General features: G+C 43.4%; 1 protein-coding gene across 1 annotated transcript in view; it reads right to left on the bottom strand.

Annotated features, from left to right (window-relative positions):
• The window catches only part of LOC5565905, a 159,143-nt gene extending 142,518 nt beyond the window's left edge, over nt 1-16,625 (bottom strand). Inside the window, exon 1 of the mRNA XM_021848154.1 lies at nt 15,554-16,625. Within this exon, the coding sequence (XP_021703846.1) occupies nt 15,554-15,695 (142 nt within the window). The 5' untranslated portion in view covers nt 15,696-16,625. The remainder of the gene's footprint in view (nt 1-15,553) is intronic.
• Nucleotides 16,626-19,938: the final 3,313 nt, after the last annotated feature.

Genomic DNA, 19,938 nt, shown 5'->3' with positions numbered 1-19,938 from the left:
GTTATCGGTTTCGGGAGACATTCCTACGTCGGGAACTCTCCGCTGGAGTAGGCTAGCTCCACCGTCGGGGACTATGCCGAGTAGCGATCGTGACAACCACCAGTTTTGGGTCGTCGGGGCGCCAGTGAACCGGAAGCTACCCTCCAACCGGAGGACCGCTGGACCGACCTCGGCATCCAACTGGTCCAACCTGGAGAACTCGAGAATCGGCGGATTAACAGCAGGCGCAACAGTTGCGCAGGGCTCTGGCGAGATGTCAGCCCCAAACACGTCGCAGCAGAGCAACGAAGCGTAGCAATGACAGAAGCGGTAGTAGAAACATGGCCCTGGCGCAATGCCAGCAGTACGAAGAGAGCAAGGGAAGTACAGGAGCGTAAGAAGCAAGGAGCAGTGCAGTGCTTAGCACAATAGCCTCCCCCATGAAGTAATGCCAAGAGGCAGTTCCGGGGGGAATGGCTCGTGGGCGAAGGTGGACTTTAGTCGGTATAAAGGAGTCCGACACTCTGGCGCACGATGGACGAATTCGATATGACTAGCCTCCATATCGAACGTGAAACGCTGGGTTAGTTCGTAAATGTAATTTACCACCTTCTAAAACTAAAACTAAAAAAAAAAAAAAAAAAAAAAAAAAAAAAAAAAAAAAAAAAAAAAAAAAAAAAAAAAAACACACACACACACACACACACACACACACACACACACACACACACACACATGTTATGAGCGAAGAGGCACCAGAAATGTGAGAAGGATCGTTAGAACGGACTCGTTGGCTAAGTGGCAGCAAGAGTGGAACAACGCGGAGAAGGGAAGGTGGACTTACCGTCTAATTCCAAATGTGTCACTGTGGGTTAATAGGAAGCATGGAGAAGTGAACTTCCATCTGACGCAGTTTCTGTCCGGACACGGCTGTTTCCGGAAGTATCTGCATCGGTTCGGACATGCTTCTTCACCTTGTTGCCCGGATTGCGAGAATGTGGAGGAAACACCGGAGCACGTAGTCTTCGAATGTCCTAGGTTCGAAGAAGTGAGGAGGGACATGCGAGGAGTCACTGTCGATAACGTTGTCGAAGAGATGTGCCGAGAAGAAAGCATTTGGAACGCTGTCGATAGCACGGTATCGAGAATAATGTCCGAGCTTCAGAGGAAGTGGCGTAGCGACCAACGATCTGCTAGCTAGAGTGAACGCACGAAAGGGAAGAATGGCTGCTCGGTTCCGGGAGATATTCCTTTGCCGGGGAACTCTCCGCCGGAGTAGGCTAGATCCACCGTCGGGGACTAGCTGAGTAGACGCGACGTAGCACCGGTCCCGGGTCGTTGGAGCACCAGTGAACCGGAAGTTAGCCTTCACCGGAATCGCTGGACTGACTCCGGCACCCTACCGGTCGGCCCGTAAAAAAATTGAAGAGCAGCAGTAGCAGCAGCAGAAGAAGAATCGGTCTCGGAAGAACTTCCATCGCCGGGGAATTCTTCGTCGGTGTAGGCTAGGTCCACCGCCGGGGACTAGTTGAGTAGACGTGTCATAGCGCCGGTTTTAGGGTCGTCGGGGCACCAGTGAACCGGAAGCTAGGCTCCACCGGAATCGCTGGACTGACTTCGGCACCCTTCCGGTCGGCTCGAAACGTAGAAAAAGAAGAATCGGTCTCGGGAGAATTTTCACCGCCGGGGAATTCTTCGTCGGTGTAGACTAGGTCCACCGTCGGGGACTAGTCGAGTAGAGTGCGTCGGGACGCTGGTAATGGGTAGTCGAGGCGCCTACGAACCGGAAGTTATGCTCAACCGGAATCGTTGGACCGACCCCGGCATCCTACCAGCTGAACAAAGAAAAGGAGAAGGTCGTCGTAATTGTGTGAGTACGCGCTCTGAATGAGTGCAGAGTAGTGTACAAACTGGAGCCGAAGGGCTCAGAATGTTGCATGTAGGTACTAACAAATTGACGGGTCGCCAATGGGCGAAAATAGGTACTAACAAATTACTAACGGGAGGAGGCGAAGGGCTCAGCATGAGGCACAACGTTGAACGGTTTTAAAACTGCTAACAGGAGCCGAAGGGCTCAGGAGCCAAAGGGCTCAAGAGCCGAAGGGCTCAGGAGCCGAAGGGCTCAGCATGTAGAATAACAAATTGAAGAGGTGCGCTCAGCACGTTAGCCTCCCCTCCGAAGTAATACCGGAAGGTGGTTCCGGAGGGTTATGGTACTAAACCTAGGAGAGTGTTTTTAGTGGGGAAAGCACTTTGTGGATCCCACACCGCGCCAAAAATTACACTGGCATGAGCATGAACATATACAGGCCAGTCTATGAAGATTTTTAAACTCCTAGTTGCATGAAAAAAAAAAAAAAAAAAAAAAAAAAACACACACACACACACACACACACACACACACACACACACACACACACACACACACACACACACACACACAAACACACACACACACACACACACACACACTTGTGATTGTTCAGTCTGTGCAGCCTTGAGCTGAAGACGGTGTAAATTGTCTTGCCAAATTGGTCGTCAGGGCACCTGTGAACCGGAAGTCATCCGTCAACCGGAATCGCAGGACCGACCTTGGCACCTATCCGGGCAGCATCGGTACCGGAAGAACTTCCACCTCCGGGGAAGTCTTCGTCGGGGTAGGGTAGATTCACCGCCGGGGACTATCCGAATAGTGCGCGAGAACCTGGAGTGCTAAATGGCATGCGTCCAGCACCGAGAGAACTTCCTTCGTCAGGGAGTTTCTGGCACCCATGGTATCGTGAGCCGAATGGCTGAATATGGCATGTTTAGATCACAAACTAGGAATACTAACAAATTATTAATGGGAGCCGAAGGGCTCAGCATGGCATGGATTAGGAACTAACAAATTAATGATGGAGCCGAAGGGCTTAATGAAGGGTGCGCGTAGCATGTGTCGCCTCTTCTTCGAAGTAATACCGCAAGGTGGTGCCGGAGAAGAATTCTTTACGGTGACGGTGTACCTAGGAGACTGTTTTTTAGTGGGTAGGCGCCCCATTGCGAATCCCACACAGTGCCAAACCATACACTGTGGCATGAGCATGAACAAATACAGGCCAGTCTTGAGAAGATTTTTTAACTCCTAGAGATGCATGAAAAAAAAAAAAAAAAAAAAAAAAACACACACACACACACACACACACACACACAATCGCTCTATTCCACTTCCTTAGTAAGAATGGGTGACACTATTCTGAAACGGCAGGTGGGCTAATGGAACGGTTGCCCCCGTCCCGTTAAAACCGTGGCAGGCCTCCTAGTACGTTCAAAGCTCGCCACCTTAGCTGGTGGAAGTAGGCTCAGATGGATATTCCTGACTAGCGTCGATCTGGCTCTGAACCCGGTACCCCATGAAGGACCGTGTCAGCCCTCGCGTGGACCTCACTGCAAGCAAAGGTACCCATGGGATCACAAGGACGACTACTTACGACGGGTGGAGATAGCGGCTTGGAGGGGGGACCCTTAAGCATGGAAGTTAACAACATCAACGTAGGTGAAACAGCGAATCCGTTCGCAAAAAGTGGCTTGCCGAGGTCGCCACCGAAGCAATGCCAACAGCAGGAGCTGGAACAGCAGCAGCTGGAACACCAGCAGAGCGAAGATGAACTGCACGAGCAGCGAACACGTGAACAGGAGCGGCGGGATAAGTCGCAAAGTGAGCAGGAGCAGCGTGAGAGACAGCAGCAACATCAGCTGCAAAGTGCGTGGAAGTTACCCCCGAGGCAATCGAAGGTGGAAGCGGCGAAAACCGTCGTAGATGAGCTTCGGGAATTCGTCGATAAGAGGCACAACGTGCACAAAGACATTAAGGACCTCGTGGCAAGGATTCAAGGAACCCTCGGATCCGCCGTCAAGGACTGGAGGAAAGTGATGCAGAGGATTGAAGCTGTTGAAACCGAGTTAGCGGCGACCAAAAAGGCCCTGGCAGCTGCGGTAGTGCAGCCGGAAAAAACCGGCATAGCCCCTCGGAAAGACAGCAAGGGGAAAGAAAGGTCAGCGGGAATAGGAACTACGCCAAGTTTCACCCCCAAAAGACATAGGTCGTCACCAGGAGACGAAAGACAGGCTGTATCCAAGAAGCCGAAAAACGTAAATCCAAAACCGGCGGATGAAGTGCTCAGAGGGGGACCTGGCGATATCCCATGGCAAGAGGTCCGGAACAAGAAGAAGAGAGGCAAACAGGAGAGTGCCAGAAAGCAAAGGCCAATCAGGAAGAAGGCAAAATGCGAAGCTGTTGTCGTCAAAACTAGCGAGGACACTTATGCTGAAGTCTTGCGGGCCATGAGGACGGACCCTCAACTAAAGGAGTTTAGTGCCGACGTTCAGAAGATCAGACGCACCCAGACGGGAGACATGCTCATCGAGCTAAAAAAAGACTCGGTGAACAAAAGCTCGACATACAAAGAGCTAACCGAGAGAGTCATGGGCGAAAAGGTGCAGGTGAAAGCCATGTGCCCTGAAGTGACACTCCAATTGCGGGATCTGGATTGGATCACCACCGAAGAGGAAGTGAGGACCGCCATAAAGGAGCAGTGCGATCTGGAAACGGTGCAGATGACAGTACGGCTAAGAAGAGCACCGCTTGGTACACAGGCGGCGTCCATAAAGCTCCCAGTAGACGCAGCCAACAAAGCGCTGGAAGTCGGGAAAATTCGAGTCGGTTGTTCAGTATGTCCACTGAAGATCTCCCAGAGACCGGAGGGATGCTACAGGTGCCTGGAATACGGCCACCTGGCACGGAACTGCGAAGGACCAGACAGAAGTAAGCTCTGTAGATGGTGTGGCGACGAAGGTCACAAGGCGCAAGATTGCAACAATAAGCAAAGGTGCCTGATCTGCAAGGACAAAAGTCGCAACAGACACGCGACGGGAGGCCCTAAGTGTCCGGCCTTCAAGCAAGCGAGAAATTCTAAACCGCAGTGGAGGTAACTCAGCTAAACCTCAACCACTGTGACACAGCGCAACAGCTGCTGTGGAAGTCCGTATCGGAATCGAAGTGCGACGTAGCTATCCTTGCCGAGCCGTATCGAGTACCAGCTGGAAACGGTAACTGGATCGCTGATAAGGCGAAGACAGCGGCAATCTGGACGATGGGGAGGTATCCTATCCAGGAAATAGTGTTCCAGGCGGACGAAGGCTTCGTTATTGCAAAGCTTAACGATGTGTACGTGTGTAGCTGCTACGCACCCCCCCGCTGGACATTGGACCAGTTCAACGAGATGCTGGACGAGCTAACCGATAAGCTAGCCGACCGGAGACCAGTCGTCATCGCTGGCGACTTCAATGCTTGGGCAGTTGAGTGGGGCAGCCGTCTCACCAACCCAAGAGGGCGTAGTCTACTAGAAGCGCTGGCAAGGCTGGACGTAGACTTGGGTAACGAAGGAACAACCAGCACCTACCGTAGAGATGGCCGGGAATCAATAATCGACATCACTTTCTGTAGTCCTGTGTTGACGGGAGGCCTGAACTGGAGAGTCTGCGATGGGTACACTCATAGCGATCATCAGGAGGTCCGGTATAGAATTGGTGGAAGAACACAATGCTCACAGAGAGCGAGTACACCTCATGGGCAGATGTGGAAAACGAAACGTTTTAACGAAGAGCTTTTCGTGGAAGCCCTCAGAAGAGAAGAGCAGGTTCTGAACTTGAGATCGGAGGAGTTAACGGCTGCGATGGTACGAGCATGCGACATTGCCATGCCACGGAAGGTCGAGCCGAAATACAGACGTCGTCCGGTATACTGGTGGAATGAGACACTTGGCAACCTCCGCAAAAGATGTCTCCAAGCCAGGAGACGGATGCAAAGAGCCAAAACCGATGGTGAGAGGGAAGAGCGAAGAGTAACATTGAGGGCGGCGAAAGCCGATCTGAAAAGAGAAATTTCGCTGAGCAAGAGAACGTGCTTCAAGGAGTTGTGTCGCGATGCCAATGCAAATCCGTGGGGAGATGCATACAGGGTGGCGATGGCCAAGATCAGTGGTCCAGCCGTACCCGCTGAAACATGCCCAGAGAAGTTGCAGATTATCGTCGACGGGTTGTTCCCACAACACGCGCCAACGGTCTGGCCACCGACACCGTATGGCCAGGAAGGTGAAGAAAGAGCAATCATTACCAATGAGGAGCTCATAGAGGCGGCCAAGAAAATGAAGCCGAAGAAAGCGCCTGGCCCTGATGGTATCCCCAACGTAGCGTTGAAAGCTGCTATCACGGCCAACCCAGATATGTTCCGGACATCACTCCAGATCTGCTTAGATGAGGGACATTTCCCAGCACAGTGGAAAAGGCAAAAACTGGTTCTGCTACCGAAACCGGGTAAGCCCCCCGGTGAACCAGGCTCGTTTCGGCCGATATGTTTGCTTGACACACTCGGAAAGCTGTTGGAGAGGATCATCCTCAATAGACTGATGGCGTTCACTGAGGGAGAGCGTGGACTGTCGGAGTGGCAGTATGGATTCCGGAAAGGAAAGTCAACGGTAGATGCCATCAAAACAGTGATTGACACAGCCGACAAAGCAAGGACAAAAAAACGTAGAGGTAACCGTTACTGTGCTGTCGTGACGATAGATGTGAGAAACGCCTTTAACAGTGCAAGCTGGGAAGCCATTGCTGTGGCGTTACATAAAATGAAGGTTCCGGATTATCTGTGCAAGATACTAGGAAGCTACTTTGAAAACCGGGTCTTGAGCTACAGCACTAGCGAAGGACAGAAGACGAGGTCGGTAAATGCGGGAGTTCCACAGGGCTCTATCCTGGGTCCAACGTTGTGGAATGCTATGTACGACGGAGTGCTGACGCTTAGGCTGCCAACAGGCGTCAAAATCGTTGGATTTGCAGACGACATCACGCTTGTGGTCATTGGTGACTCACTGGAAAGGGTGGAGGTTCTCGCTACAGAAGCAGTGGACGCAGTCGAAAACTGGATGTACGAGAAGAAACTGGTGATAGCCCACCAAAAAACGGAGCTGTTGCTTATCAGCAATCGAAAAGTGGTGCAGAAGGCTGAGATTACAGTGGGAGAACACACCATAGCCTCAAAGCGGGAGCTAAAACACCTCGGCGTAATGATCGACGATCGGCTGAACTTCAACTGCCATGTCGATTACGCGTGCGAGAAAGCAGCAAGGGCAGTCACGGCGCTGTCCAGGATCATGCCGAATAACTCGGCGATTTGCAGCAGTAAGCGGAGGCTATTGTCTAGCGTGGCTACGTCGATCCTGAGGTACGCTAGCCCGGCGTGGGGAACCGCAATGAAGACGAAGAGGAACCGAGTCAAGCTTAGCAGCACGTATAGGCTGATGGCCATGCGGGTAGCGAGTGCCTACCGAACCATATCTTCGGAGGCAGTATGCGTGATTGCCGGAATGGTCCCTATCGGCTACGTTTTGGAAGAGGATAAGGAGTGCTACGAAGCTAGTAGTACTAGAGGAGCCCGGAAGATTGCCCGAGCCGACACGATGGTGAAATGGCAACGCGAGTGGGATACCGCTGAGAAGGGAAGGTGGACTTATCGCCTTATTCCAAATCTGGCGAAATGGGTGAGCAGATCCCATGGAGAAGTCAACTTCCACTTGACGCAGTTCTTGTCAGGTCACGGCTGCTTCAAGAAATATCTGCACAGGTTCGGCCACGCAGAGTCGCCGCTCTGCGCTGAGTGCCCAGTCGTAGAGGAGTCGCCGGAACACGTCATTTTCGAGTGTCCACGTTTTGCTGCGGAACGTAGCGAGATGACAGCGGTCTGCGGTGCTGACGTAACCGTAGACAACGTAGTGGATAGAATGTGTAGCGATGAGGTGATGTGGAACGCGGTGAACATGGCGGTGACGAAAATAATGTCATTGCTTCAGCGGAAGTGGAGGGAGGAACAAGCCGGTGAACCGGAAGTCAGTCTCCAACCGGAATCGCCGAACCGACCTCGGCACCCAACCGGTAGGTAAGCTTGATCCACCGTCGGGGACAAGACCGAGTAGATCGTGGAAAAGCCCCGGAAATTGTAGGCTTCGTGGCCGTGCGGTTAGCGGCGTCAGTCGTTTAGGCATATTGTGCCATGAAGTGTGGGTTCGATTCCCACTCCAGTCGGTGGAAACTTTTCGTCAAACGAAAAATTCATCATTGGGCTACTGGGTGTTTCGTGTTGTCCGTTGCCTAATGTTTGTGATTGTTCAGTCTGTGCAGCCTTGAGCTGAAGACGGTGTAAATTGTCTTGCCAAATTGGTCGTCAGGGCACCTGTGAACCGGAAGTCATCCACCAACCGGAATCGCAGGATCGACCTTGGCACCTATCCGGGCAGCATCGGTACCGGAAGAACTTCCACCTCCGGGGAAGTCTTCGTCGGGGTAGGGTAGATTCACCGCCGGGGACTATCCGAGTAGTGCGCGAGAACCTGGAGTGCTAAATGGCATGCGTCCAGCACCGAGAGAACTTCCTTCGTCAGGGAGTTTCTGGCACCCATGGTATCGGGAGCCGAATGGCTGAATATGGCATGTTTAGATCACAAACTAGGAATACTAACAAATTATTAATGGGAGCCGAAGGGCTCAGCATGGCATGGATTAGGAACTAACAAATTAATGATGGAGCCGAAGGGCTTAATGAAGGGTGCGCGTAGCATGTGTCGCCTCTTCTTCGAAGTAATACCGCAAGGTGGTGCCGGAGAAGAATTCTTTACGGTGACGGTGTACCTAGGAGACTGTTTTTTAGTGGGTAGGCGCCCCATTGCGAATCCCACACAGTGCCAAACCATACACTGTGGCATGAGCATGAACAAATACAGGCCAGTCTTGAGAAGATTTTTTAACTCCTAGAGATGCATGAAAAAAAAAAAAAACACACACACACACACACACATGTTTCTCATTGAGACAAAACACGAGTGCTTGGAGAAGCCCAAAGCAAACGGGTTGGTTTTAACGCGTCATCGGAGTGTTTTTTTTTCCTTTTTCGCGTGTTTTGCGGGGCAGTTAAGGAAGCCCAAAGAAAGCGGGTTCGTCATGACGCGTCATCGGAGTGATTTTATACATATATAAGCCTCTGTATGTTTAGCGGTTCAAAGTGAAGCTCATTGAGACGAACAGTGGATTACACAGATGTTTCAATTTGGTGAGTTTGTTCCGGTCTTCAGCCAATATAATCCACATGATTGCCAGAACGTCTACCTAACGTATCCTATGGCCTTACCCTTCCCATTAACACTCCACAATATCTCGTAACACTTATGAGAGGTCGTAGAGTTCTCTGCATCTTTCTTAAGTAGGCGTTCAATTAACCCTCTAATACCCAATTTTTTATTTTCGATTTAAGTATTATTTTTCGTTATCTAAAATCGTTCTAAACACGTTTTGGGCATTTATTTATTTTTATTAGCAAATTTTTAAATTTTGGTTTTTGATTTTTATAATTTTTATTTTTGAACATCCCTAGCTTTTTTCATTTTTTCTTGAAGCCTTTTCTAGTTGTTGATTTTTGGCAATAATGAAAATTTATATTGTTACAGTATTTTTAAAAATATTAAATTTTTAATTTTTTTTTCGAAGCGTATTTAATTTTTCGTGTAACTAACGGAAAAACAGGTTTGAAATGATTTTAATACCACCAGGCTCTTCTTTTGTGATAGGTTATTCGTAGAAAAATATATAAGGTACGATTTTTTATATTAAACGTTAAATGAAGCCCAGGCATTTGTAGGTTATATAAGAATGCAATTTTTCAAACAATTTCTAAAAATACAAAAAAGTTTCAAAAGTCATAAAAAACTTTTCTTATATGCGTGTTATGAGTCAAGGTATAAGCCAAAAATAAAATCATTTTGATTTCCGAGCTACGAAAAAATACACAAAATTCCAAAGTGTACCCCGTCTAAAGGCGGGGTTGGGTATTAGAGGGTTAACCTCTCCTTCTCATTCCATAGCATTCGCAAGGACGTGGGCAGGACAGCTCTCGACTGTTGGAGGATGCATCAATCTTGTCTAAGAGTCAGGGATTAGTCCCAAATCCCTGGCTTTGGTAACGGACGGGAAGAAGGCAACCCTCATATAATGGTCTAGGACTGTACCACCTACGAATTTGTGGGAATTGCTTAATGCTAGTGCAAATGCCAGTTTCTTATTGAGACAAAATACATCTTAGCAGCCTGCATTATCATCGTAAATCTCCTTGAATCATTGAAATTAAATAGTAGTTGGTTCAGTTTAATCAATACAGTCGACTCTCCACATCTCGATATCTCTCCCTATGTCGATGATTTCTTCGGTCTCATCATTCTGCACACATTTTTTCTCTCCATATCTCGATATCCTCCTTATCTCGATATCTCCATTTCTCGATGCGTTCTGTTTTGTTGATTTTTTGTTCCCAATTTTCTCTCCGTATGTCGATATGATCGAAGTCAAAGGTGACTAGACTAGATTTGAATGATTCAAAACAATTTTGGAACGCTTGTTGACATCTGCTTGTTTATTATTTTCCTGATAACGGAGTGATTTTCAATCTAGTATTCATTAAAAATTTGTTCCTTATCTCGATCTCTCCTAATCTCGATGGTCCCTTCAATATCGAGATATGGAAAGGCGACTGTACTATCAATTAATGGTAACATTTTAAAAGGAAAACGATTTCGTAGCTAAACCAAGCTGAGGGTCATGGATTTGAATCCCGTCGATTGAAGATCTTTTCGTAAAGGAAATTTGTACCTGCCTCACGATAAACACATGCAAAAATGATCAATTGGGAAAGTGGAAGTGCCCATAAGAACACTAAACTACGAAGCAGGCTCTGTTCAAGTTGGGACATAACGCCAGAAAGAAGACATGCTTGTTTCTCAACGTCGTTATAACCAATAATGGGTTTTAATCCGGTATAATGATACTTTAAACTTAAATGAAATCGATGAATTATCGAAATGAAATAAATAAATAAACTTTGAAAAAACAAACTTTCGAAATTGTACTGTGAGATAGGGTAAAGTAAGCAAGTGGTAAAAAAATATAAGAAGTGACAAAAATATCACAATCCTTTGCATATTGTAGTTGCTTGCATTTGTTTCGATGCGTATAGCAGGTATTTGAAACTGCAATAATCATTTATTATCTTCAAATTAGTAAAGTCAGTTATCCTGGGCCTTTAAAATGCTATGGTAGAGTCTGCACCCTGTGAATCATGTGGTCAAATGCTGCCATCTTATGCTGGAACGAATGATTCGATGTGTAGGGGATGACTCGCTGAGTTTTTGTAGGCTTCCTATAGAATAGCAATGAGATCAAAACAAGAGAATTGTCTTCTGCTCATGTTTCCTACTGGCTTCCAATAACTTAAAATGGATTAGTAGAATTTTACGTTTGTTGTATTTATTTAAAAATAGTAAAATATTTTATTTTTAACACCATATTGTTTTGTGTGAAAATACATACAAAACCATATGGTGTTTACCAAATACATATTTTGATATATTTGAGACATCTGAATTTGATTTTTTTTTTCGTACTAGTTGTCCCGGCAAATGTTGTATTGCCTAGCAGTAGACTGTGAGGTAGGCCATGCAAAAATCACTACACTTTTTATATTAGGTATTTGGTCACCTTAGTGATTTTAGTATTTTTTTTTTTTTTTGCAAAAAGTGAAGTGTTAAAGTTCATTAGTAGTTTCATGCAAAAATCGCTTACAAAATGTCAGTGTGTTGCATTCTGATTGATTCCCTTTTTCGGTTGATTTTCGCAAATGTTTTAACTCATAAACACGTCGCATATCTTGTAGAATCCAACAGTGAAAGAATGACGTCAATCTGTATACCCGTTCTCGAGCCATTTTGTGACATACAAACACCATTCAATTTTTGTTTATGTGGATAAATCTCGTATAACTTGTGATGCCGCTCTATTAATTCTACCCTAGATTTTGTCAGCCATTTTAGAAAAGAATATGTTAAGTCGTGTTCTACCGTGTTTACATTGAATCTGATCCCAGGGGAATATCCTTTGAATTACGTCACGCAAAATTCGGCTTTTCAAAATCTCTCCACCGACTCCATATAAAACACTTCAAAAATGTAATATGGATCGTCACGTTTCGCTGAATTTTCTCTCTAAAGCGCGTGATGTATGTTACGGATGACCCTTTATGTTGGATGTTATGTTATTTAGCTTAATTTAGTTCAATATAGTTCAAAGTGGGCAAAAATATTAAAAAAATATAGATTTTTCTCGAAAAATCACAATAACTCGAGAACGGTTAGAGATAGACAAAAAAATCGTTATACCAGAGGGAAATTTGTTTTTGATATCAAATACCCTTTTGTCTCAAATTTCTAACAGATTCATATTGCGAACACTTTATTTTGTTGCAATTTTCACCAAAATACCTATGTTGAATTTCCTAGAGATGTTGATCAATTATTACTCAATTTGATTGTCTTGAAAGCTATTTGAGATACCGGAAATGGTAATTTTTGGAAAGTTTGAGGCCAGTAAAACTAGTTTGGCTCCACTACTTCTCAGCTTTGTATTCTTTAAAGCACTTCCACAGTCGTTAACGAATTAGTCATGCTGTTCGGAATGTGACACAAAATGAGTGTTCAACATTTTAAGCAGATACATGGGTTCTGAGTGGATCATGGGCAGAACAGTATTAAAAAGATAAATTATTACTTTTTATCAGTACACTCAATAGTTTAAAGTAATATTAAGCAATGAAATTGACTTTGCCAAAAATTAGCTGATTTATGGCTATTAGGTACATGTGTTGAACTGTAAGCCCGAAATGCTCAGAATATGAATCAAGATGGCATTAATAGGTCCTTTTGAAACTGTATTCAAGGAAAACTAGCTAGGTTCAAAATACCAAAAGGCATATTCGACAGGTACTGTGACCAAAATTTTAATCAATTACCTCCTCCTAACATAAACCCTTACGTAAATGATGAACGATTCCTTAATATATTTTTCATCCTCTCAAAGGTCTTTCCCCTCAAATATTTAATATTTGCCTGTTATTTTTTTTTTAATTTTATAGGAGGGCTTAGGCCCTACATGTGTAGAATTTAGCCCACCCCCTCAATGGTAAAATGTCAGCTTAATATTTATCGATAGGTTGACAAAATCGGGTCTTTTTACAATACAATACAATACAGTAATGCTTTTTACAATATTTGCCCAATTATTTTTTTTCAACTATAAGATTTGATTCATACATAACATACAAGTGGCAACATTCATGGTGTTTAAAATGATTACATTATATTTACATTACAATTTTTGAGTACAAAAAACATAAGATCCCACTAATTTTTACATCTTCTATCATTACTTAGTTATTTGGTGTCCTAAAACTTTGGTGGCTTCGACAACTTGTCATATTTTTGACGTTCTAAAACTTTGCCGAAGACGCAAAATCTCTAGGATGCGAAACAAATAAAGTTTGCTTCGCAGCACCACCTTTGCGGCGAAATTCCCAACTAACTTTCATCATCAAATTAAAGTGATTCAAGATAAGGTTTCGAAGGCACTTACCCGTGAAAATGTGCTCCAATAGCGCTAGAGCTGTCTGACTAAATTCTTTTCCTGTCCCAGTGTGCACCGAAGTGCTCAATTTGCCCTGCCTCAATCTTCGTTTAGGAATAAGACATGATACGGCAAATGTGAGATTCAACAAAGTCAAACAAATTTTTTTACCACTTCATTTGGTAGTACGAAATAGTGGATAACACGATGTATATAATGAAAAATATATATTAATATTAGTTATTTAACTGCAATTCGTGACCAAATGATTAATATGCTCTTTATGCCAAGCCTACCCTTACACTGAAAACTTCGGACAAGTTCGATTAACGTGTTTCACCCGTAGATTTTCACTAATTGTAAAACATGTCACCCAATTCAAATGTCAAACACGTTAATTGACAAATAATCGAAAACTTTAGGGGAACTGCTGGTAAAATGAACACCGTTTCAATAAATTTTTATGACGCACGGTTGATTTAGGTTGATAAATTTTCATGACACACGGTTGATTGGAGTGTTCGGGTTGATACGGAGGTCAATTGAAGTGAAAATTACAACGAAAACTTGGATTTTAGAAAACCACGTTTGAAAGTTAGAACTGACGTAACTTTTAGCACGGACGTCTTGAGGTTTTTCAGTGATGTGAATATCGTTATGATATGATGTCAAATCTGATACCATTTAATTTCGATATATTTTCGGAAATGCAATGAAAATTTAAAAAAATATTTGTTTTGCTCACGTTTTTTGCATAATGTTCATTTTACCTCCAACAGCTGTTCATTTTACCCACATAGTGCAGGTAAAATGAACATTTTCATCGTTTTTGCTAGTGATAAAAATATGTGAACATTTTGCAATTCAGACTGAAATTCGTGTCGTGGGATATTATCCCTATTTTTGATTTTGTGCGATAGAGCTACACAAGTTCCTCGTTTTTCTATCAGAAAAAAGATAATATCCTTAAGGTGTTGATTTTACCACCCCTTCCCCTACTCTAGAATTGTGTGATTTTCTGATACCAAGCGAGCGCTCGGATTCCCCAAAAATAATATGCTATTGAACATGTCACGCGTGAATGAATATGTGAGTCCTTATCATGATAGGCAAACTAGTTCTATCATATGCAAAAGACTTTGCTATCGAACTAAAGTCAATCCTCAACAGAATTATATGTTTTACACGCTATTCCACCTTGCCAATCAACACGACAGATCCACGTTGAGAAGAATATGGATCAAACGTGTGGATTGTTTTCAGTGTACGGATAAATTCAGAAATCATGATCCAATCAAGATGCTTTATGAGAAGAAAACTATTTAAGCTCATCATCACCAAAATTCAATGCTAAAATTCGTATTTATATGTATGTATAAATTGAATTTTGTGAACATCAATATCGTTGAAAATATTTATCATTTACGGGTAACAAGATAATATAAAATCAATAATTTCAGAGATATAAATTTTCCAGCTTAGGTTCCGGTACAGGGGGTTCTCCCCTCAATGTTATGGTGTCCTTGCTTGGGAAGGCAAAAACCCCTTTAGAAAGAACCATGTATCAAAACACAATTTACGTTTTCATGATCTTCGCCCTTTATATTTCTGTGTTACACAAACTTTAAAGGTGTTTCGAAGATCATACGAGTGACCGTATTATCCATGTTGGGTATTGTTTAACTTGTTCTGGATTCGCAACTAGATGTTGACTGCGCAGTTTTGGCCACTTCATCTGCGGTGTATTCAGCAAGCAATCAACGAAAATTTCCAAACTTTGCATAATTGGCGTTGAAATAAATGAAATCACGTAAATTTTGATTAAATTCTTCCCGAAGTTAAATCAAAAGAAAACGTTGAAGCAGCCAATACCCGTATACAACTACAGTAGAGATTGAATCAGAACAATCTATGACCAACTGGTTCATAGCTCAAACCGTGTGCATTTATTATCAGACTTCCCAATCACACTTTTTGTTGGGTACTAGAGAAGCCGAACAGTACGATCCCCGCTTTACTTACAGAGTACAAAAGCCAGTAGACTTACCGAAATCTTGTGCTGGAGACTCTTGGCCAGAAGCTTCCGGTACACGCATCAAAGCCAGCATCAAAACCGCCGAGCTAATTATCGCCAGAAGATGCATTTTCGACCGAGGCCATCGGTTCAACATCGAGCTGCTGGAATCCATACCGCCGTTGTTTTAATTTATACTACTTCTCACTTCGAAGATGATTGCTTTAGAGCCGTTGTTTTGTTAAATGACCGATAAGAGCATGAAACTACTTTTCTTCTATTCTTCTTACTCTTTCGTCGATCTTAGCTTAGCACGTATTCTCAACAAAAAAACGAGTAAATTAATTCAATTTCAGATTTGATTCTCTATCCACCCGCAAGCTCGATTGAACTAGTTCAGCATGATCATTATCATAATTGCGCTTTTCTCTCGCGAGAAACGGATGTTGAATCAGAACGCGATATGATCATATTTCACTACAACGGCAACGATTTAATTTCCAACTGAATTTCCTCCGAACCACTCCAGCATACAACAAAAACTGCAGTTATTCCTGCTTTCCTTCCAAGCCAGTCAGCGATATCAACAAACAAGAGGTCATCAAGCGACGAACCTCACTAATTAATCCTTCTTCTCAGCGTGACACCAAAGTCCCTTAATTTGTCCTCATAAACTTCAGCATACTTCAGCACGACGGTAGCCAATAAGTAACTTCTGGTTAATCCCGCTATTCCACGGTGAGCACTCGTTACTTCTACTTCCACAGCATCATGATCAATGACCGGCAGACAGAGTGTCTTGTTCTTCTTGGTCTGGCACTTGGGGGTCCCTCAAGGGATAGAAGGGAGCGTACAACCGGCCAAACAGCACAAAAACAAGAGGACCAGTCGTCGTCAGTTCATTTGGGGGCCACCGAGGGTCTGTTCGGAACCAAAGGCACACGAGAGAGAGCAAATTATTCTATCACGTCGCTTACTGCTTGCTTCTGCACGCGTCGGCAACCATACTGGAACTGAGGAGGTCTGTGGAACCGTGTTTCAAACGGTCGGTCGGTCCGTGGTGCATCGCATCGCAAGTTTGAACCTATTTCTCTTTGGTTGGGCGCGCTCTCACTACACTCCGTTGCACAGTGCTTCCTGGGGTCTTAATTTGTGATCGAAATTTTTTAGTCCCTATAATTTGGCTTTACAAGAATAACGTCTCCGAAGAAGATATTCGGGATATAGAGAACCTTCTCATGAAAAGGGTGAAGCTATACATGATTCTTAGGCAGAGCAGAGTAGATAATTTCACTACATACAAATTTGCTGAACATAGTTTAGTTTTTTAATTATATTTTGACTTCAATATTTTTTAGATTTTTCTCGTTTTCTACTAAGTTGATCGAATCAATAAAATGCGAATTTCGGTAGAATATTTTATGCTAAAAATCTGAATTTAGTACTATACCATTTAATTCCACTATAATTTGTATCTTTTGACAGATACGCGTATTTCGACCTCAACAGTAAGGCCGTCTTCAGTGTCGTGTACTAGGCTCGAGTCTAGAGAAAGCCAAGGACAACTTGGCAAGGTAAAAGACGAAAAAGACACTAAGTCGTGTCAGACCGAAGTGTTTTCCTTCACAGGCAACGCGATATTATTCGATACGCGATGCGGAAGAGGGGACCTTCCGGGGACGAATACGTGGCGAAAAGACGTATGGTTGCTAAGGGAAAAGTGACCTATGCGGCCGTCCTCCAGAGCGGAAAAGCTGGCACGAGTCAAGCCCCGCGATCAAGAGGACATGGGAACAAAGGAGAGGCCAACACCAAGCATAAGAACAAGAAAGCCAAGAAAAAGGAGCCACGGGATAACCCGATCCAAGGCAGTGCATCCACAGGAACCACGGGCGCACGGCAACAGCAACCCGTAGATACGAGTTGAAAATAAAAAAAACCTGACTTAATCCACCGATGGTGAGACTGAACCCTTCTTACATTTCCATACAGGTATGAGATAATTATTATTCATCATTCATTTGGAACCTTGTACCAGTACAGTGGGGATTCGCTCGTTGGGGTTCCGCTACATGGAATGACTCGATGGTTGGAAAATATTCCAACTAAAAGCACTCAAATGTCAACAGAAAATGTCAAACTGACTTTGACGTCTGAGAATCGTCGCTTTGAAGTCTCCATATATAGAACAAATGCGTATGTATATGTGCGTTTTGTGGCGATTTGCTGTCCAGATGCGTTCGTGTGGAGCATTTCCACCAGCTGTCAGTCTTTCCTACTAACGGGTCGGATTCGCTAGATGGAAGGCAGTCGTGTTCCAACCAGCGAATCCCCGGTGTATATAGCTAAACTTTAGGATGTTGTGACTATGTTCTATCTGCCCTAATAGTTTAATGGTTTGCGAAAAAGTCCAGGAAACTGCACGTCAAAAGGCGGATATCGAACTTTATTAGTTTTCATACGCTTATTATCATATTTTAAGAGGGTCTATAAACCCATGTTGCCATCCTGTAAAATAATATCGAAAAATGAAAAATTGATGTCCTAAAATGATTTTGCCAGCGATTTTTTAAAGATTTATGTGCAAGTTTAAATTAAAAAAAGGGGAATTTTAGAGATTTTTGAAAATAATGATTTTTATCTCTGTAATTCATAATTCGATTGCCATATGATTGTTAATGATATCCGAGCTTTCAATCGACGAAAGAAGAGCTTAAATTGGATTAAAAATAGCTGAGAAATTGATCAAAATGTAAAAAAATGAATATTTCAGAGAAATTTTTTTTTTCCAGTACTTTAGAAAATTCTTCCATTGATATCTCTGAAACTAGTAATCCGATTTCAATGAAAATTTGAAGGCTTATGATTGAATGTCAGAGCTTTCATTAGCCGATAAAAGAACTTAAATCGGTTCAAAAATGGCTGAGATATCGATCAAAATGCAGACAGTTGAAAATATTAGAATATGCTTTTTCTAGTACTTCACGATACTGTTTGAATCATAACTCTGTAACGAAATGTCCGATCGCAATGAAATTCAATAGCGTTCTATGGGAATGTTGTAGCTTTCTTTTAGAGCTAAAAGTGTTTAAATCGGTTGACAAACGGCTGAGATAATTGAGTGACATTTTTTGTAACACACACACACACACATACACACACATACACACACACATACGCACACACATACACACACATACACACACACGGACATGTGCTCAGTTCGTCGAGCTCTATCGATTGGTATATGAGACTTGGCCCTCCGGGCCTCGGATCAAAAGTCGGTTTTTCAAGCGATCTTTATACCCTTCTTATGGTTGTAAGAAGGGTAAAAAGAGGAATTTTAGAGATTTTTTTTGGATAAAATCGATTTTTATCTCTGTAACTTTTCGTTCGATTGCAGCATGTTTATGAATGATGTCAAGATGTCAAAGCTTTCAATCGATGGAAAAAGAGCTCAAATCGGATTAAAAATAGCTGAAATTATAAGATTTATGTGCAATTTGAAATTAAAAAAACAGAGGAATTTCAGAGATTTTTTTGAATAAAATCGATTTTTATCTCTGTAACTTTTCGTTCGATTGCAGCATGTTTATGAATGATGTCAAAGCTTTCAATCGATGGAAAAAGAGCTCAAATCGGATCAAAAAATAGCTGAGAAATTGATCAAAATGTAAAAAATTTAATATTCTAAAATAAACTTATTTATTTCCAGTACTTTACAAAATTCTTCTATTGATATCTCTGTAACAAATAATCCGATTTCAATGAAAATGTGAAGGGTTATGAATGAATGTTAGAGCTTCCATAAGTCGATAAAAGAACTCGAATCGGTTCAAAAATGGCTGAGAAATTGATCAAAATGCAAACAGTTGAAAGTAATAAAATATGCTTTTTCTAGTACTTCACGATACTGTTTGAATCATAACTCTGTAACGAAATGTCCGATCGCAATGAAATTCAATAGCGTTCTATGGGAATGTTGTAGCTTTCATTTAGAGCTAAAAGTGTTTAAATCGGTTGACAAACAGCTGAGATAATTGAGTGACATTTTTTGTAACACACACACACACATACACACACACATACACACACACATACACACACACGGACATGTGCTCAGTTCGTCGAGCTCTATCGATTGGTATATGAGACTTGGCCCTCCGGGCCTCGGATCAAAAGTCGGTTTTTCAAGCGATCTTTATACCCTTCTTATGGTTGTAAGAAGGGTAAAAACAGAGGAAACTGAAAACGGAGCCCAAGGAGAGCGCTAAACTGAAAACGACTCTATGACACTACCCCGAACGCCACTACCCCGAATGCCATTACCCCGAACGCCATTACCCCGAATGGGTCATTACCCCGAACGCCACTACCCCGAATGGGTCACTACCCCGAACGCCATTACCCCGAAAGTA

The sequence above is a fragment of the Aedes aegypti genome, chromosome 2 (genome assembly GCF_002204515.2).
Source record: "Aedes aegypti strain LVP_AGWG chromosome 2, AaegL5.0 Primary Assembly, whole genome shotgun sequence".
Classification (NCBI taxonomy): domain Eukaryota; kingdom Metazoa; phylum Arthropoda; class Insecta; order Diptera; family Culicidae; genus Aedes; species Aedes aegypti.
The sequence above is the reverse complement of the archived record's forward strand: the minus strand, read 5'-3'. Positions and strand labels throughout refer to the sequence as shown.